The sequence below is a fragment of the Schistocerca gregaria genome, chromosome 2 (genome assembly GCF_023897955.1).
Source record: "Schistocerca gregaria isolate iqSchGreg1 chromosome 2, iqSchGreg1.2, whole genome shotgun sequence".
Lineage (NCBI taxonomy): Eukaryota > Metazoa > Arthropoda > Insecta > Orthoptera > Acrididae > Schistocerca > Schistocerca gregaria.
In genome coordinates this window covers 302226402-302248370 of record NC_064921.1, presented here as the reverse complement: position 1 = coordinate 302248370, position 21969 = coordinate 302226402, and the positions used below count along the sequence as shown (strand labels likewise).

Sequence of the window (21969 nt, the reverse complement as noted above, 5' to 3'; positions counted from 1 at the left end):
CTCACATGCTGATTTTTCAGTTGTGGTGACAAGACTCACTTCACTGTCAAAAATTAATATTTTTATTATAATCTCAATTATACACGTCTGGCCATTAAAACTGCTACACCAAGAAGAAATGCAGATGATAAACAGGTATTCACTGGACAAATATATTATACTATAACTGGCATGTGATTACATTTTCACTCAATTTGGGTGCATAGATCCTGAGAAATCAGTACCCAGAACAACCACCTCTGGCCATAATATCGGCCTTGATACGCCTGGGCATTGAGTCAAACAGAGCTTGGATGGAGTGTACAGGTACAGCTGCCCATGCAACTTCAACACAGTACCACAGTTCATCAAAAGTAGTGACTGGCGTATTGCGACGAGCCAGTTGCTCGGTCACCATTGACCAGACGTTTTCAGTTGGTGAGAGATCTGGAGAATGTGCTGGCCAGGCAGAAAGGCCCGTACAGGAGTTGCAACATGCGGTCGTGCATTATCCTGCTGAAATGTAGGGTTTCGCAGGGATTGAATGAAGGGTAGAGCCACGGGCCGTAATGTCCACTTTTCAGAGTGCCGTCAATGCGAACAAGAGGTGACTGAGACGTGTAACCAATGGCACCTCATACTGTCACACTGGGTGATACGCCAGTATGGCAATGACGAATACACGCTTCCAATGTGCGTTCACCGTGATGTCGCCAAACACGGATGCGACCATCATGATGCTGTAAACAGAACCTGGATTCATCAGAAAAAATTATGTTTTGCAATTCATGCACCTAGATTCGTTGTTGAGTACACCACCGCAGGCACTCCTGTCTGTGATGCAGCTTCAAGGGTAACCACAGCCACGATCTCGGAGCTGATACTCCATGCTGCTACAAACGTTGTTGAACTGTTCGTGCAGGTGTTTGTTGTCTTGCAAACGTCCCCATCTGTTGACTCAAGGATCGAGACGTGGCTGCACGATCCGTTACAGACATGGGGATAAGATGCCTGTCATCTCAACTGTTAGTGATACAAGGCCTTTGGGATCTAGCACAGCATTCCGTATTACCCTGCTGAACTGACCAATTCCATATTCTGCTAACAGTCATTGGATCTCGACCAACACGAGCAGCAATGTTGGGATACGATAAAGCGCAATCGCGATAAACTACAATCTGACCTTTATCAAAGTCGGAAACGTGATGGTACGCATTCCTGCTCCTTACACAAGGCATCACAACTACGTTTCACCAGGCAACGCCGGTCAACTGCTGTTTGTGTTTGAGAAATCGGTTGGAAACTTTCCTCATGTCAGCACGTTGTAGCTGTCGCCACCGGAGCCAACCTTGCGTGAATGCTCTGAAAAGCTAATCATTTGCATATCACAGCATCTTCTTCCTGTCGGTTAAATTTCGCGTCTGTACCAAGTCATCTTCGTGGTGTAGCAATTTTAATGGCCATTAGTGTACTTTAAAATGCAGTATGCTTAAGTTTGTTTACTGCTGTTTTTGTGACACCATATGTAATTGTTTCTTGGAATACTGCATGATCCATTTCATTGCATAGTGATTATCACTGGATGCTGTCAATTTATTACAGATGCTGATAGGTTGCATCCTGTAATGGGCAAGAACATCTGTGCAGGTATTTGCCATCATGTTTTATGTTTATGCCTAACATGCTTGTATTGCTCTGAATGTATGCTGAACAGGTTGTGAGACATGCAGTGTATGGTTCATGGCCTAATTACATAACTGGTTTACTTCTTACTGTTCATCTGCTCTTTGCATTAAACTTAATTTTTAACGTGCTTTTAATAAAAAATTGTCGACTACCAATGGAAATGGTAACTGATTGACTGTATTAACTTTCCATCAAAGATTTGAAAGTTTTTTTTAACCAACTACATAACAAAAGTTGCAACAAAGTTGTTACTTTGAATGTAATTTCACTAAATGTGACTCTTTAAAAAGGGAGGAACACTACTGAGGCGCTAAAGAGAGCAGAAAGTATGAACTTCCAAATAGGTTACACAGTTGTCTTCAGAAATTTGCAGCCAAGGATGACAGTAACAGATCACTCGTGTTGGATGTATAGGACAGACTGTTTATCGTTTTCATGTATAATGTCCAAAAATAGGAAAACAAGTTAACACAAGATACTTTGTTTGCAAATTGTGGGGAATTTTACTTTTCTGACCTGCTAAACATGAAAGCACTTAACAAAATCTGTGTACGTTCATCCATAATTTATTTTAAATGAAGCACTTATGTGGAATAAATCTTTTTTCTCCCTCTCTCTGACACTCATTTTTCCAGCTGGGGTTCTCACGTAAGTTTGTTGTGAACATTAGGTTGATACATTATATGGCTTTTATTTATGTTTGCAGGTAGTAAGTATACACCAAAATTTGAAACTTTGACAGAAGGATTTACATCTCTTAAAATGGTGGGTCGTCCAAATGAACATGGTTCCCCTCCTCCACAAAGTGGCAAAACACCAACTCATCCATACACCTGGGACAGTAGCACATTTATGGGCTCAGAGGCAGATGATTTGGAGAGTGGTGAGTATATTATGTTGTTTTCTGGGATGAATGCAACAGTATGGTAGATAATTGAAATGAAGCAAATACGCCTGCAATGTTTTCACCTATGCTGATGATTTTTGAAATTGTACTGGATTTAAAGATACAGTAATCATGCTATTCTTGAGTAATTTTCCTTGTGACTAAGTTGTGTATACACATAAATCTGCTTGAAAGAGATGAGAAATTCTGAATGGCTTGTGAGAATATTACTGTGTAGGATTACTGAAGCTCCAGTATAGATTCTTGTCCATAAATTTCAGTTTTCTCCATCACTTACTTTTAGCAAAATAAAATAATCATCCAGGTATTGAGGTGGAAACTCACGTCAGAGTTCATCAAACTGTTACTTCATGAATCTTCAAAGGTCTCTCTGCAGTATAATTCGTGGAAGAAAATGCCATGGGTAATTCTTCCATGACATTGCAATGTACTTACTGTCCCATGGAAATCTGAGTTTTTGCAATTTTGTGAACTATAAGAAACACACATGATGGTGCAACATACTTTGAGTACCTGAATAATCTGATTAGTATATTTCATCCATAATCACCAAAGAAATATAAATTCCTACTTTGTGAGGACACATGTTGTCTTTTACTGTAACAATTAAGGCGTGTGTGTCAGTGATGGTTGTCTCATTTTCGAGTCAGTCATTTATAATATTTTTCATTTTTGTGCACTGTTCCTCATTGCTCCATTTAATTGATAATTTGGAAAATTATAATACTCATACAGAATTTTCTTGCATCCATAGTTACAGAAATTTTAAAGTAATCTCTGCAGTTTCATTTGTATTCATTCAACAAGACCATGACCAACTTTTCATGCTAGTTTTTTACAACTGACAACTGATTTACACCCTAGCAAATTCACAAATAAAACAGAATATTCCATTATTTAGTGAAATATTTAGGTATTTATATCTTGGTGTCAGTCATAAAAAACCTAATCCGCAGTTAAGCATTACAGTAATACTTGAAGCACAAGCATTATTCTCCAACATGTTTTAATGTGTCCATCTAGTTTCCATCACATTGATGTTGTATATTCTGAATAAAGTCAGTGCATTTTCCAGGATAGAAGCACATTCGACATGACAGGTATAATCGTAAATTGTAGTCTTACATTGTAGGTATGTCATACAACTAAATAAATAAATATATCTGAAACAAAGATGCTGTAACTTACCAAACGAAAGCGTTGGTATTTTCCCTCTATTATATAAATAAATAAATAAATAAATAGTACAGCCGATAGACACACAAAAAACAACCGAAAATTTACGTTCCTTGCTTCCCTCTGACAACCATGCCTCCATCCTTACTACCCTCCCTGTTTTCCTTTCCCTATTGCTTCATAACCTGGGTTGTGAGTAACTAAATCCACTTTCCCTTCTTCCCTTTCTTTCCCCTCTCTCCTCCCTGATGAAGGAACATTTATTCCGAAAGCTAGGAACGTAAATTTTCGTTTGTTTTTTGTGTATCTATCGGCTGTACTGAGCTGAGGTAAGTACTGGCCAGCCCCTCTATCTCTTTGTTAGTATTTGTTTCACATCTTTATATGAGATTTTCCATTAATTATTTAAATAAATAAATAGACTATCTTTAGTGCTAAAACAAGAAATAATTTTATTAACTGAAAATAAACTATCAGTGTAAGATAATGAAGCTCTGGTTAATATGATAGCTGCTGAATTTCATTAAGAGTTTTTGATAAATGAATACCCAGCATTCATATGAACTATTTCTAATAAGTTTGGAAAAAGTTTTGTGTTCAATCACGCATCATATGGAAATAGATAATGTTTGTTGAGCACTTTTTATCTGAGACAACACAAAACAATACTAGGTTTTATGTTATTTTATAAAATGTTTGAAATGAAGCCATAACAGAAATTTCCAGTATTAGGCATTTGTAATGTTGTGGTTTGGAAAAATCATAGCAGAAGCAGGGAATAGCTCAGGGTCTAATACACACAATGTTAGGCAAGATAATATTAATGTAAAAAAGGAATGAAATTCTGAGATCACATTTAAGAGAGTCATTTATTTGTCAACATCATCTTCCTAGTGGATCCTGCAGACAGTTCCACTCAAATAAGAATTTCATGGTCACACTCCCATCATATAATGTAATCTTATATCATAAACTTTCCTTTAAAATATTACTCAGTCATTAACCTCTATAAGAGTTTACATTTAACATGGGAAAAAAATTACAGGCTGTGAAGAAGAACTGTTAACTCTTCAACATGAGTATGGCAATCGAACGACCGTTATACTGAAGCTAAAGGGGGATGTTGACATTATGCTAACACCACTTGTTCTAGAATCTCTGCAGAGGTAAGTTCCCATAATTTATTCTCACATTTTCTCTATAATGCTGTGATCACTGATACATTACAGTTCTTTATGAAGGTTTTACTGTTTAATTACTTTATGTATCTTTCAGATTCACTGATGCACTGACTCCAACACTTTCATCTCTTCATCCTTTAACAGTATTAAATCATTTGCATTCTGAGTGCATAGGAAGAGTAGAGGCTGCAAATGTTTTGAATCGTGATGGGTACTTCAGCCAACATTTGCAAGCGAGCAGCAAACGGAGCACGGCAGAACGACCTGCTGGTGTCACTCCTCATGCAAAAAATGTGTATGAAGAATGCATTTCTACTCAGGCGCAGGGCACTCTTATCCTACCAAAGGTAATGATTGTAGGTGGTGGCTATGGAATACACATTGTGGAAACTACCAGTGTGTTATTTTTTCTAATAGTTAAAATACTTTGTTTAACACTATGTAAATATTTTCCGTGATAACCAAATCCTCTTCAAGTATCTTGCTGTTAGAAAAGGTTGCTAAAGTGTACAGTAATCTTTTAAAAAAAATTCCAGTTTCTGAGACTGCAAAAACTTTGATGTGTGTTGTTGATTCTTTATCTCTGCCAATGCTCACATCACCTAATACTGTTGTCTGTGAAATGTTGAACTACACAGAAGATTAGACTTGAGTCATTAAAAGTGATATAGTTATTTCGGTTCTTCTAGTCACTTGGTAACAGTTCTGGGTCTTCTGTGTACCTTGTAGCTACACATCTGTTCCAAACAACTTTTTTTTTTTATTTTAGCAATGTGCATGTCAGTATCTCTTTTGATATACAATGAGTGTACTGGATTATCAGCTACTCTATTTTTAACCACATCTGCTGATATGTTACCATTGAGGGCTTGTTGCTTATTGGTGACAACATTTCTATCATTTTCTAAACATTGTTTAATTTGATAAGTAATTTTCCTTCTGTTATCAGCTTTATAACGAATAAAATGAAGTCTTTGTTGTCCTCAGTTTTGTTGTTTTAATCTTAATTTTTTAATATCGTACAAATAGTATGTTATTGTTATTTTATTTATTCTGTCAAGTTCTTTTATGGGTATTGAAATATGTTTGTCTCCAGGAGGTTCTTTTGTACTGCTGTGTGTTTTTCATTTCTACCCCCCCTCCCCCAACTATCTCTTACTCAGTTACAGTCTACCTTACCAATCTGCCTGAATGCTGCTGCTCTCATTTTCTCTCCTCTCCTCTTCATGATGGAACATTTCCAAGACTTGGATAGCTTATGCCCCTCGTGGTGATTATGGTTCAACATCATAGTTAACTGAGAATGAGGGGTTCTTTTAGTCTTACATAGTACTGTAAATGACGTATCATTTCAGTCATTAAGAATAAAATTTCATTAAGTAAGGTTATTATAAGGCTGTGCCAGATTACATGTTCATCTTTGTCAAACTAGACCTGCATGTGTATGAAAGCCTGTACCTATGAATTATGTTTTCTATTTTGAAACTGTAATATCGTAACTTATCCAATACCCGTGAAACATTTATCCACAAAAGATTAAAATTGCTACTACTACTATTACCACCACCACCACCACCACCACCACCACCACCACTACATTTTCCTATGGATCGCATTCAGTACCACTTCCTTCACTGCTGAATACATTCTTATTTAATATTATACTGCATAAATGTTAACAGTTGAAAATCCTGTGTTTTAAATCTTTTGTGTAAACATAACATTGTGATTAATGGTAAGGATTTGTTCATGTGCATAAACTTCCTGAAGGAATTTTTAAAGTAATTTTGCAGGTGCCAGAAGTATTGAAATTGCTTCAGTTGTATAGTTTAAGGTTCCTTCCAACAGGTGGAGATGAAAAAAAAAGTTTTTGACACACACTTCATTTTTTTGCTCATCGTTTAAAATCTTGCTAAGCAAGTTAAGCTATGGTTTTGTGAATATTCTAATTTATTCAGTAAATACATAATATATTTTGCCTTTTATTCATTGTGTAGAGTTGTGAGCTTATTGGCATGGTAGTGACATCTTGTAAATATGAGAGTGCTCTGGAATTTGATGGTTTTGGGTGTAGTGAAATGGCTCTTATCTTTTCTGTGTCAAAAATTATATTTGGTAACTGTATTCTTAATGAGCATTTGAAATTTGCCTTTTGAATCATAATTTATTGGCTTAATGTTATTATGTTGTACCATTCCTTTGATTGTGCCACCAGTCATAACATTGGTAGAGCCTGAAGATGATCATAATTAGTATGAAAAAGAAATAAGGAAATGCTAAATAGCTTCTGCAGTACATTGAAAAGGCTTGTCTTTCATAAGCTAATACAATTAAAATGGCTTGTTACAGTTTTGTCTCTCTTTTTCAGTTATCATTTTCAAAAAAATAAAGATTTATAGTATTCTCCAATTTGACAGGGTATTATATATGATGTAATAACTGAAATTGTGGAGCAGAGAAATATCTGACAATACTCCAGCTATTATTCTGCGTATTAAATATAGTATTCTGTAAATTTTTAGTATTATAGCTGCATTTTAAACACACTGTTTTTGTTAATGCCTTATTGCTTTCCGCCACATGAAATAATAATGCATACAGTAGTATGAAAGTAGTTTTTATTGTGAAATGAATAAATTTTGAAGCTATAATATGTACTTGCTATATTTGTATTCTAACAGCTTTAAATTTGTTTCAGGTCAATATTACTTTGCTTCAAGCATCTGTTGTTGAGGAAATTATTTCATTTTCAGCTCTCGATAATTTACGTGACTTAACATGTGTATCATTGTTTGCGGTCTGCTTTGACAGCATTACTACAAGATTTCACTGTGGGAAACAGGTATGTTTATCAAATAGACCATTCACTGTATTAGGTTTGACTTGCACAACATAATTGCTGATTTGTGTGAAAAAATTAATGGAACATTGTTTAAATACATAAATTACTTATAGACAAAGTAATTGGTGAAGAGGCATAAGTTTAAATAATTCTTATAACATAGTCTTCAGGAGTTTAAGGTAAGGGCATACCAGTTCTAGTAATACCATGCCCAGTAAACCTGTGCAGTGATCAAACCAACCTTCTAGTTGAGGACAGCTTTACCTTTTGTTTTCAGACAGCAACTTTTATTGTTAACTATTTTCTTGTAAATCATCACCTAGTTTCTGCCTCTAAGTACATCAGTTTTTCATGTTTTCATTTTCTTATGAATCTTTTTTACTCCTCTACAACTTTGTTTCCTTTCACTATGTGATTGCTGTAGTTGTAATATTCGTTCTTTTTTAATGAATCTGAAAGCAAGATTCTGTTCACCCTACCTCTCTTTTAATTATTGACAGTTGTTTGCTTTGTTTTATGTAATTGAATAATAAATTATGCAACCTGAGAAAGTGAAACTTATGTTCTGGAATAATGTCACTTGATTTAAAGTGATTTATCTTTATAGGCACGAGAGATGGTTCAGACATTCCAACGACCCTCTGTTCTGCCAAGTGGACAGAAGAAAGTGAGTGGCATCAGCAAGATGAATAAAGCCCTCTTCCCAGGTCATTCGACACCAGGCACTGCAACAGATATTCTGGGTGGAGATCCAGTTTATATAGAAACATCAGAGACTCAGCAGGAAGAACTCATTGTAACACTTTCAATAGGTTAGTAAAGTGAGTCATTTCTTATAGCATGTTGCTACATGTACGGTAAAGGGCCACTCTGGGAACGCAGAACATAAGACAGCTGTAATTTTTTACATTTTCTTGTTGTTAAAATTTACATTTTTCTGTTGCTAACCTTTGTTCAAGGAAAGGGAAAAGTAATTAATTTTTGAATCATTGTTTTGTGTTTCCAGCTAAAAATACACTCAGGATGTTGTTTGCAAAGTCAAGAATGTAGTGTCAATCAATTGCAGTGAGAAAACCTCAATATCAGTGTATATCCACTCCGGAATCGGTTCATAAAAGGAATATCATGGACTACCATCCCATTGATCACTAGGTCACTAGAATGTGGCATTTTGTAAATAGCTGCATGTCTCATTAATATCTTACAAATCAGGGATTTCTTAGATAAATTATTATTTATATTGAGGGGAGACATGCACATTCAGTATATAATACAAACTACATCAGGTAATCAGATATGCTCTAACAACAATTTGAAAATCTTAGCCACTAAAGCTAAAGTAATTACTGTCTTGGGTAGCTATCCAAATTCAGTCAAAAATTGTCATCAGTTGAATAACATTGAAGCCTACGCCACATATCCATTATCTTGGATATAAATAAAATATGAAATGAAATTAATGCTGATGGTCATGCTGTTGAGTACACTAAATCAGGCAAAAATATAATTAACGAGAAAACAACTACCATAAAATATGCAATATAACCACAAGAATTCATAAATGGAAAGTAAGAAATGACTTTCAAATGAAATTCTACAAGATGATAACAATTCGTGCAGAAGAATATTGGTTAAGAGTGCTTAGTTACAGTTCTTTGGTTTGGTAAAAGCTTACACAAAGGTAGACAAAAGTCAAAGTGATGGTATGTGAAGAGAACTTGGCACAGGAGAGTGGAATTGTTACAATTAAAAATGTCACAGCTTTGTGCAAAAGTAAAAATTGTGGTTATGATTGATCACATATTATTGTTTATTCATAAATAGTAAAAATTGCCTGTTGTTTGATGTACTTATTTGTTAGGAAACTATTCTTTTTGAAGCTACATTCTTTATGTGTAAGAAAGTTGTTAATTTCAATGTTTTTTTTTCTGTCACTTTATTTTTCATCCAAGTTTTTTTTTTTATTTCTGTCGTGTTTCATTGTTCCCAACAATTGGTTGAAAATGAAAATGTTTACAACAGGACTAACATGAGATTGACCCTCTTTTCAGATAGTCACGGTTTTTATTCACCACAGTGTCTGTTTTATTCAATTTTGCCATTAAGTTTTGCATTGCAGACTTTACTTGAGGTTTTGCAAAAATGCTTGCAGTCTTAAATTCTCGCACAAACAGTTCCTCTACATTTTTCATGAACTGTGCTTCGCATAACACTAGACAATGAATATGCTCTTTTTTTTTTATCATGGGCACCATTTTTGTGTTGCATTCAAATGGTCACTCACTCACTCGTCTCACTCCCTCCGATGAAATGACACAGCAAAGTACTTTGGATGCAGCATATGAGAGATGTACATTTGCAAACATGTGACAGCAACCAAATGAAGTATGGAAATCAGGGCTCCCAGCATTTTCTGTGGTAGGTCCATTAATGAGGACCAATTCTGCATCAACCATATAAGTATTTTCCAGGCCGATTTTATTTTTCCTGCCCTGAACTTATTGATATCATCATCCCTTCTACAGTATCAGAATAAGAAACATTTGCATTAATTACAAATCATGAAAGGTGCCTTATCTGTGAGTCAGCATCTCCACTATATTGTGAGTAGCTATCTATCCTTTTCATAATATTATCATTATTCCATCCTGGATTTTCCATTATTTAAACATTTGCATTAAATCTTTTAAATCTATGAGGGGCATTCACATCTGGTTTATTTCATGAATGTTAGCTAGGTTAATATGTTATCTATCTTCCTTTTTATGCATCTTTTCACCAGTTGTCCCAATAATTTATTGTTCTTTTGCTACACCATGTCTTGCAATTGATTTCAAACTCTGTATTGACTTCTGATGAAACAACAGACAGAAACCATTTGTGCCTATAACCGCTTTCCTCCATCCTGTTAATCTCTGTTCTTTTGTAGGAAAGATACATACACAGCTACGCAGGCTGAAAAATGAAAGTTCCATTCTGAAGGATGCAGTAATTACAGCTATACCAAGTCAGTACTCCCGTGTTTTATTTACATGCGCGAAGATTACATCTCCTCTTCGACCTGTTGATTTCTACAGCCACCTCTTCTCAGCAGAATCAACAGCAGATACTGTGAGTAAATATTGCAAAAGTATGAAGTAGAGTACCTTAAACAAAGCAAATTTCAGCTGGTGAAGTCTTTTAGAAATTGTAATGTGTGAAAGAATAGGAAGGGTTGAGCTAATCAGAATCTGAACTCGTGAAGAAAACATAAGCAGAGTACAGATTTTGGCCATATGAAACAATTGAGCAGGTGAGATTCAGTAATTGGGCTGCATTACATCAGATTTAAGAAAGCAGACAGCCAGTTAGGAAATGATAATCTTGGCCAAGAAGCTAAGTTTTAGCAGGAAATGCATTAAATCAACATTACAAAAATTATGACACATTATAAAGTATACATTTCACTCTTTCCTTATTATCTGACAACATAGATTAAAATCTTGTTTCCCAAAAAATTAAGTATGAAAACATCTGCTGCACATGATATTGTGTGGATTCCTAGTGTTGGAGTCATCTGTTTCATCTCATTAGGTGTACTTAAAAACAGTGCTTAAATGGAAGTATGTGCTTATACTCTCTGAAATGGCAACAGAAGCAGAGCATAATTGTGGATGGGTTGTAGCTTTACTGATATGAATTTCGCCTTGCAAGTCTCATGGCATTTGTTATTTGATTGTCTTATTGTCTTGACAAGATTTGGTGAACAGTTATTAAGTAACATACACAGTACTGCAGAAATTATTTTTTGATCTCATCATATTTATTGACATAAAGTTCTATATAGGTGATCAACTTTGTAAAATGCAGAAAGCTCAATATTTTATAACAGATCAGTAAGCTACACCAGTTAACAAAAGTTTCACAAAGTTCACTTGAGACAAAGACTAACATATTACTTCACACAGCTCTAATGAACCAACATAGTAACTGTACAAGTTGAAATCCTGTCCTCAACTGATTGACACACTTTAACTGTCCCATCAACCTGTGTAAGTGACTCATATTTACAGACTCACATATTACAGTAATTACAGATTGGTAAAATACAGGATTATTACATTTTACTTGTTTACATAAGAAAGAAAAAATGTTGTTGTTGTGGTCTTCAGTCCTGAGACTGGTTTGATGCAGCTCTCCATGCTACTCTATCCTGTGCAAGCTTCTTCATCTCTCTGTACCTACTGCAGCCTGCATCCTTTTGAATCTGCTTAGTGTATTCATCTCTTGGTCTCCCTCTACGATTTTTCCCTCCACGCTACAATAAAACATGCAAAACTATAATAGTCAAGAAAGCAAATTTGTTTAACCAAAAGCTGCATAACTAGAAAATAAAAAAATAATAGGTACTACTTCATGGGAAACAAGTGCTTGGGGATTCCCAAAATTTTCCAAGAATTTCCGGGAAGTGAAAGTTTGCTGAATTGAATAATCATCAAACTAACATGTTGTTTAAATGATAGTGTACATTTTCAGATACCGAAAAATCATGACTACTAAACTATAAGAATGGATTTTGGAAAGAAATACATTTTTAGATAGGAATATTCTGGAACATGAAATTTTAATCTTGCTATTTTTAAAGATTTGCTAATGATGGTTTATTTTTTGAACAGTCCTCCTTTGTTCTTGAAACTCATTGGAGTGAATATAGACAAACGAGTTTTCAGGTTACAGAGAAATGTGAGTTTTATTGTATGCAAATATCCTTATTGTAAGATGACTATAAAAGAGTTGTACTTCACAGGGCCGCCCCAGTACAACTTCAAGCAACACTGAGGAAATAAGCACTGCAAATGAAGACAAACTTGGGTTTATTATGTTTGAGTGTGGTCTCGAAGGAGTCTCTCTGAAAGTAATAAAGAGGGCACTTTTTGAAAAGGGAGAAAATGGCAGAGATCAAGCAACAGCACAGGGAGAGACGGATACAGTTGGCAATGAATCTTCCAAGTCAAAAGATGATGTAGAATCCAATGAGAAGAGTACAGCAAATGCCACAGGTAAAATGCAAATTTAGGCAGTTATTTATTCAGAAGTGAAGTTGCCCAGAAGTGATTGAAGTTTCTGTAACCTGGCTTTGATGATATCAGTACTTATTTGCAGAAGCTACACTTATTTTGCGTTGTGTGATGAATAATAAAGTCTTTGAAACAATGAATAACTCAGTTATACAGCATTAATGTTACTCTGTGGGGGGGGGGGGGGGGGGGGGGGGGAGATAAGTATTTTGAAACATTAGCACTTGAATTGTGCATGCATTTATTGTGATATACCTTAGAGCTGGCTCCAGTGCCATTCTTGAGGGTGGGGGTGGGGGGGGGGAGTTTTTACCATATATATATTTTTAAGGTTCTGTTTGATTTCTATTACTAATCCAGCAGACATCAAGTTTATATCTTTCATGGATGTGGTGTGAGAAATGCAGTGGATCTTATTATTCCTGGATCAACAGCTCTGTGTTATCTTTTTGCTATTTAAGTGGAATATTGATTTGTTACAACAAACATTTTTTCATCCAGTGGATTTCAGATATCATCAAAAACAGCTCCCTATGAACTCCTTTGTTCGTATCTTTGGTTCTATCAACTTAGTGGTTGTTTAGTTAAGAAACAAGTGTTTCCTCTGCCAAATACATAAGTTTGAACTGCAGAGTGATCATGTTGGTGTAGAGCTAGCCACACACAATGTACACTTCACAAGATGCTTGCAATCCCTTTTTGTTAGACTGCGAACAAACCTTTGCCTAATGCACTCTTGTGGATACCTTCAGAATTTTTTACATAATACCGTGTAGACTCTCCCAGCAAAGCACATGCCTTTCATAAATGACAGGTGTACTCAGATTATTTCTGTACACACGATCAAAAAATTCCATTCTATGGTTGTCGTGGACTTTGATTCTTCTCACTGTGAGCGTGTGACGATTTAGTGAAAGAAACAGTTTTTTAACAGCTGATGTTTCTGCTTAATATTTTATGATTTTGTACTTTGGTACTCCATGAGTCAAAACTTGTTGATTTTGTACTTTGGTACTCCATGAGTCAAAACTTGTACTTTATTGAAGTGAGGTGTCCATGTTACATATTTTAGATAATACTGTAATTTGGTTAGCTTACCTAGGCTTGAATTTGGTGAACCTGGGGTATCAGCACAAGAAGTCCTATTGTTTGATAACCTCCAGGTATTCTTCAGCGACAGTTCTTGGGTGTGAGACTGTGATGTGCATACAGGGATTCTGGTGTAACTACCTAGATTATGATTATGATAGAAACCTCTGTAAAAGAAAATCCTGTGTTTGAAGCCGTGCTTCATCATTATCGTGGATGGACCTCTGTTGAGGTGATAACAACCAGTCACTGGAGGAACTCTTGTATCTCAAGTCTCTTAAGCTTGCTCAAGCATGCAGGGTTTTTTTGTTTTCCTTGTTTCTGTTTGCTGGCATTGTAGAATTTGTTTGTCCATTCAAGTAGACTCTCCATATTCCATCTTTAAAACTGCTAATTGGATGATTGTACCCAGCTTATAGAGACTTCAAAAATTGCATCCTTTTAGAGAAAATGATGAGGGTTACTTCTCAGAAATTTTGTCTCCAGTTAACTAAGTGAATAGGTTGACCTTAAAACCATTTAAAGACTCCTGAAGTGGCAGTTTCCTTATTGGGGCTGTAAATGTCCAACAACCTGCAGTTGCCAAATTTCTGTAAAACTGCACAACAGTTTTCATTCAGACAATGGTCAAAACTGCTATTGATAGTAAGCATTTCTTGTCTTAGTGGCTGTCTGTTGGCGTCACTGATATACACTGCCTTACATGAAAGGTGAAGCAGACAGGAGGGGAGGAGAAAATAAAATCAAATTTTTTGGGTTGAGGTGGTATGTGATCTTAACTTCAGTGACCAGAAAATCGAGTCATAATTACGAAGAACTTGCCAGAATGAGCCAACTTATCAGCTTGACATAGCAACTCCTCTGGCCAGAATTCATTCACTAATAAGTTGGGGAGGATGTCATAAAGCTGACATATCTTCTCTTGAGGCCGGGGAAAGATCTGAGGATCTTACTGAGTATGGGGGAACCCGAAACACCCTGCAGACATTTCATAGAGACATATATCATACGTGAATGAACATTTTATTGTTGAAAAATGGCACCATATGAGAGGTAACACACCAGGACGAAGGATGTCCGTGATGTAACGGTGTGCCATCAGAATTCCATCAGTCACTACCAGTCGTGACTTAAGTCATACATGATGGCTTCCCACATCATTACACCAGGAGTAACTCTGCTGTGCCTTCTTCAAAACACTGGAACTATAGGAGATCTCCTCAAGTTGTTGCCATACTCGCCAACAGTGGTTATCCAGGATAGTGCAGAACTGCAATACATCACTGAACACAATACAATTCCATCCATGAGCTTGAATAATAATAATAATAATAATAATAATAATAGAAACCAACAGCTGTGTTGTAATCCAGTGTCATTTATTCAAAACATGCTACCAGTTTCGACACTAAAAAGCGTCATCTTCAGGCTCCAAGTATACTCTGTCATCAGTGTATGAACCACACTGACAAAGGCCAACTGAGTCTTCAAATTTAAACAGTACAACTTATTAAGCATGTTATGCTAGCATGTGCAGAGAGTGCAGCAGGGCCAAAATCAACTGATTCCATATCGTCACAGCAGTAACAGTCCCACCAATTGTCAGACTTGTCACCTGTTGTTTGTAGACTCCATTGGTCTTTGTCAGTCTGGTTCATACATTAGTGACAGTTTATGCTCGAGGCCTGAAGATGCCTCTTTTTGACATTGAAACTGCTAGCATGTTTTGAATAAACAATGTGCCTCATGTCCAGCTGCTGTCCCGCTGTCCTCGATGGATTACCAGTGACCATTCGTGACCATTCTATGCTTCGCAGACATGGCACCAGTTCAAAGATTGCTGTTTGTATTGTAATATTAACAGTATCTTGTGCTTGGGACCTAAATTTCCTAGTCTCTAATCGATGGTGTGGATAACATAGAATGTTACAGTGAATCCATCTAGTCTTCAGCATTCTTCTGTAGCATGGCATTTCGAAAGCTTCTATTCTCCCCTTCTAAACTATTTATTGTCCATGTTTCACTTCCATACAGGACTACACTCCACTCAAATACTTTCAGGGAAGACTTCCTGACACTTACCTCTATACTCCATGTTAAATTTCTCTTCCTCAGAAACGCTTACCTTGCCATTGCTAGTCTACATTTTATATCCTCCCTACTTCGACATCATCACTTATTTGGCTCCCCAAATAGCAAAACTCATCTGCTACTTTAAATGTGATTTCCTAATCTGATTCCCTCAGCGCCACCTGATTTAATTCAGCTCCATTCCATTATCGTCGTTTTCCTTTTGTTGATGTTAATTTTATTCCTCCTTCAAGACGCTGTCCATTCCGTTCAACTGCCCTTGCAGGTCCTTCGCTGTCTGTGACAGAATTACAATGTCGTCGGCAAACCTCAAAGTTTTTATTTCTTCTCCATGTATTTTGATACCTACTCCGAACTTTTCTTTTGTTTCCTTCACTGCTTGCTCAATATACAGATTGAATAACATCGGGGATAGGCCACAACCCTGTCTCACTCCCTTCCCAACCACTGCTTCCCTTTCATATCCCTCAATTCTGGGAACTGCCATCTGCTTTCTGTACAAATTGTAAATAGCCGTTTGCTCCGTCTTTGATCCCTGCCACCTTCAGAATTTGAAAGAGAATATTTCACTCAACATTGTCAAAAGCTTTCTCTAAGTCTACAAATGCTAGAAAAGTAGGTTTGCCTCTCCTTAATCTAGCTTCTAAGATAATTCGTAGGGGCAGTATTGTTTTGTGTGTTCCAACATTTCTAAGTAATCCAAACTGATCTTCCCCAAGGTCGGCTTCTACCAGTTTTTCCATTCATCTGTAAATAATTCGTGTTAGTATTTTGCAGTTATGACTTATTAAACTGATGGTCCAGTAATTTTCACACCTGTCAACTCCTGCTTCCTTTGGGATTGGAATTATTATATTATTCTTGAAGTCTTAGGGTATTTCGCCTGTCTCATACATTTTGCTCACCAGATGGTAGAGGTTTGCCAGGACTGGCTTTCCAAAGGCTATCAGTAGTTCTAATGGAATGTTGTCTGCTCCCGGGGCCTTGTTTTGACTTAGGTTTTTCAGTGGTTTGTCAAATTCTTCATGCAACATCATATCTCGCATTTCATCTTCATCTACATCCTCTTCCATTTCCATAATATTGCCCTCAAGTACATTGCCCTTGTATAGACCCTCTACATACTCCTTCCACCTTTCTGCTTCCCTCTCTTTGCTTAGAACTGGTTTTCTGTCTGAGCTCTTGATATTCATACAAGAGGTTCTCTTTTCTGCAAAGGTTTCTTTAATTTTCCTGTAGGCAGTATCTGTCTTACCCCTTGTGAGATAAGTCTCTACATCCTTACAGTTGTCCTCTAGCCATCTCTGCTTAGCCATTTTGCATTTCCTATTGATCTCATTTTTGAGACGTTTGCATTTCTTTTTGCCTGCTTCATTTACTGCATTTTTATACTTTATCCCATTCTTGTCAATTGTTCCCTAATGTTCTCTCTTAAACACTCTAAATCTCAGGTTCTTTCAGTTTATCCAGGTCCCATCTCTTTAAATTCCCACCTTTTTGCAGTTTCCTCAGTTTTAATCTGCAGTTCATAACCAATAGATTGTGGTCAGAGTCCTCATCTGCCCCTGGAAATGTCTTACAATTTAAAACCTGGTTCCTAAATCTCTGTCTTACCATTATGTAAACTATCTGAAACCATCCAGTGTCTCCAGGCCTCTTTCATGTGTACGACCTTCTTTCATGATTCTTAAACCAGGTGTTAGCTATGATTAAGTTATGCTCTGTGCAAAATTCTACCAGGCAGCTTTCTCTTTCATTCCTTATCCCCTTCCATATTCACCTACTACTTTTCCTTCTCTTCCTTTTCCTACTTTTGAATTCCAGTCTTCCATGACTATTAAATTTTCATCTCCCTTCACTATCTGAATAATTTCTTTTATATCATCATACATTTCATCAATCTCTTAATCATCTGCAGAGGAGGGGATACTGTTGGTAGCCCCTTGGTTATCTGGGCGGTCAATTTCTCAACTGTCACACATGTGTTCACCTGTACACAGCTCAACAGCCGTTGTTCACTCCTGTCAAATATGTAAGCCCTGTGGTGCACCACAGTTTCATCGGCACTGCGTTTGGCTAGCGCCATTTTGCCACGGTCGGTATATTTTAACCGCTGCAGCACACGAAACCATCTGCAGAGCTAGTTGGCATCTAAAGTTGTACTACTGTGGTAGATGTGGGCTTCGTGTCCATCTTGGCTACCATAATGCGTTCACTATGCTATTCGTAATAGCTAACCCACGCTCCTATTTTTTTTATTCATTATTAAACCTACTCCTGCATTACCCCTATTTGATTTGTAGTTATAACCCTGTATTTACCTGATCAGAAGTTTTGTTCCTCCTGCCACCGAACTTCACTAATTCCATCTACATCTAACTTTAACCTATCCATTTCCATTTTTAAATTTTCTAACCTACCTGCCCGATTAAGGGATCTAACATTCCACACTACGAACCGTAACACCAGTTTTGCTTCTCCTGATACCGATGTCCTCCTGAGTAGTCCCCATCAGAGACCTGATTGGGGGACTATTTTACCTCCAGAATATTTTACCCAAAAGGACGCCATTATCATTTAACCATACAGTAAAACTGCTGTAGTTTCCCCTTGCTTTCAGCCATTCACAGTACCAGCACAGCAAGGTCGTTTTGGTTAATGTTACAAGGCCAGATCAGTCAGTCATTCAGACTGTTGCCCCTGCAACTACTGAAAAGCTGCTGCCCCTCTTCAGAAACCACGCATTTGTCTGGCCTCTCAGCAGATACCCCTCTGTTGTGGTTGCACCTACGGTACGGTATCTGTATCCCTGGGACATGCAAGCCTCTCTGCCAATGATAAGGTCCATGGTTCATAGAGTTCCCTATGGAACAATATTTAGCAGTTTGTTGTATATTCTAGATTTATTGTTTAAATGTGTTTCTTGGAACTTTGTAAGGAGACTTTCTGTGACTAATTTGATCTATCTTCAAGTGTCTGTAAGTTCAGTTTTGAGCATCTCTGACTCCCTCCCAAGGGTCAAACAAATCTGTGACCATTCATACTGTTCTTCTCTGAAACATTAAGTATCTCTTGTTAGCTCAACTTGGTACAGGAGGCACACTCGACTAGGTACAGGAGGCACACACTTGAGCAGTATTGTGGGATGAGTCGCACAAATGATTATTAAGCAATTACCTCTGTAGACTGATTGTTTCCGCAGCATCCTACCAATAAATCAATGTGTGCCACCATGCTACATTCTTTTATTGTTTCTTTTCATGTTATTGCAACGTATAATGCCCAGATATTTAAACACTGAAATCTCCATATAGTGATATCAAAAAAGTGGGAAAAATAGGTTGCTACATACCTTATACAAGAAACATTACGGTTTAGACAGACACAATTAAAAGACACTTAATATAAGGTTTAGCCGACAGCCTTTGTCAGAAAAAGAAACAGAAACACATACCATTCATTCATTCAGACAAGCAAGCACACCTCACGCACAAATGGCCACTGACTCCGACAGCTTGGGCCGGAAGGTTGTGGCTGAAAGCTTATGGGTAAATATCTTTTAATTGTGCCTGTCTTCAATTTAACATGTCATCTTTGTGGTAAGTAGCAGTCTATCTTTTCATACATTGTTGATACCAGATATTTGTGCGAGTCAAAAAATTTCGGATTTGACTCATTGATACTGTAGTCATAAAATACTTTTTTTGTGTGTATGAAGTGCACAATTCTTCATTTCTGAACATTTAAACAAGTTGCCAGCTTTTGAAAAGGTGGGACGGATATCGAACATGCCTTTTCAAAGGAACCATTCTGGCATTTGCCTGGAGTGATCTAGGGAAATCACAGAAAACACTGGATGACCAGATGTGGGTTTGAAACATCATGCAAGGCCAGTGTGCTAACCACTATGCCACCTTGCTCAGTGCCCTTTCTTTGTACCACTTTGAAATACAAGGGCTGAATGAAAAGTAATGTCTATACTTTCGTTAATTTTGTTTGGATGGGAATCACCAACCAATTGGATACATTTCTGTCAACGACGAACAAGTTTTCTGAAACCATCATGGGAGAAGTAGACACTGTGTTTCCGCAACCATAGCATCACAGTTCTCTCAATGTCTTCATCAGAAGCCTAATGATGTCCCCACAGATCATCATTCATTATCGGGAACAGATGGAAGTCAGATGGTGCTAAATCTGGACTGTATGGAGGATGCTGTACGGTGGTGAGATTCAGTCTCTGCAGTTCTGCTGTGGTGACATCCAGGGTACCCATCATGCACAGATCTTCCGATAGCCAAGCAAAGCAATGATCTGACCCACCCATTCTTGCAAAATGCCAGTTTTGCTTGAAGTTTCTCTCTGAGTGATACGACAATCTCCCTGAATCAATCTGTCAACATTTTGCTTGTGAAACTCAGTGGTTGCTGTCACAGAATGTCCAATTCTTTGTTTGTCCCTTAAGTCAGATGTTCCCACCTCAACATCTTTAAACTTACTTGCCCATTGCTGCACAGTGTTCACATCACCACAATCACCATAAATTCCTTTCATTCTCTGAAGAATCTCCTTTGGGGTGACACCTTCTGCTGTCAAGAATTCAGTGACTGCACATTGCTTAGATCGCATTGACAAGCTGTCTGCGTTGTTCCATACTTCACTGTAACAACACAACCGATCAGTGCTAAGGTTTCCTGCTAACTGGAGGTGTAGAAAAGAGGCAACGGAACAAGCCAGGACCTGCCGTGTACCAGTGCGGCCAACTGTTGAAGAGTTACGAAGGTGGAGGCATTACTTTTCAGTCAACCATTGTATTATCGAGATATGGCTGAATATATGCACAGCTTCTTAAAGATGGTACTTCATTATAGACAAAGGCATCATTTGCAAAAAGTCTGAAGTTACTATTGATATTGTCAGGTCATTAATACACAACATGAACAGCAACGATCCCAATGTATTTTTGTGATGCACACCTGAAGTTACTTCTACATCTGTAGATTACTTCCATCCAGGATAAATTGTTGCATCCACCCTATCAAAAAATTCTCACTCAAATCACATTTTGTTTTATATTCCATATGATAGTAATGTTGATAAAAAGTGTATGTGTCGTATTGAGTCACATGCTTTTTGGAAATCAAGAAATACTGCATTTAGCTGACTATCTTGATCAATGGCTTTCAGGATGTCATGTGAGAAAAGTGAGAGTTGGTCTTCACAGGGTTGATGTTTTTGGAATCCACATTGGTTGACAATGGAGGACGACATTCTGTTTAGAATATCTCTTTATGTTTGAGTTCAGAATCTCTATGCTTAAATTTTCCCCATATCACAGCTAGCAGTTTTGGGATTAAACTATCTTTCTGTACTTAGTATAGAGTGAGCTCCATGGCTCTTTTGGAGTGCTTCAAACTCTGGCACTTTGCTGTGAGTACTTCAGCAAATAATCACTGGGATTTCAATATTGTCACATTTGGATGGTATTTCTTTGGATCTTACACTGACACTTCTGGGTCCACTAAAACTATCATTATCTGGAGTGGATGGAGAGTCACTTAACCTAAAAAAAAAAGAAGATAGTCAGCTACCTGGGTAGCAGCCTCTGTGATATAATGCACACCTTACCCATTTACAAGGATTCTACAGTCCCCAAACCCTATGGCGCAGGTCCAGGAAACCACAATGTAGCTTATCACTGAACCTTCAAAGTCTCTTGTTTAATTCTTTCACTCGCCTCAGAACCAGGAGGCCGTGATGAGTACTGGAGGCAAGGCCGCAGTTGTGAACTTTGTTGAAACTCCATGAACAAGGCTGGTCTCGTTGACCTTTTCTGCCAGTCAGTAGAATGATCCAAGTATGACGTCAGAGTCCGGGTGACGGGCATCGTTCGTTCCATCGTGTGCCACTGTCTTCAGTTGGTTGCATCCTGTTCCCTGAGTGGTTGCTGCAGTACCATCT

General features: G+C 37.3%; 1 protein-coding gene across 12 annotated transcripts in view; it reads left to right on the top strand.

Annotated features, from left to right (window-relative positions):
- The window catches only part of LOC126336925 (transmembrane protein KIAA1109 homolog), a 468521-nt gene that overhangs the window by 193407 nt on the left and 253145 nt on the right, over nt 1-21969 (top strand). For 6 of the 12 annotated variants that reach the window (XM_050001082.1, XM_050001080.1, XM_050001088.1 and 3 more), the window contains 8 exons: nt 1582-1626; nt 2372-2548; nt 4794-4914; nt 5024-5276; nt 7628-7771; nt 8379-8583; nt 10701-10882; nt 12558-12810. In XM_050001082.1, coding sequence (XP_049857039.1) covers nt 1582-1626; nt 2372-2548; nt 4794-4914; nt 5024-5276; nt 7628-7771; nt 8379-8583; nt 10701-10882; nt 12558-12810 — 1380 coding nt within the window. The remainder of the gene's footprint in view (nt 1-1581; nt 1627-2371; nt 2549-4793; nt 4915-5023; nt 5277-7627; nt 7772-8378; nt 8584-10700; nt 10883-12557; nt 12811-21969) is intronic. The other 6 variants (XM_050001090.1, XM_050001087.1, XM_050001086.1 and 3 more) reach the window with 1 other exon arrangement.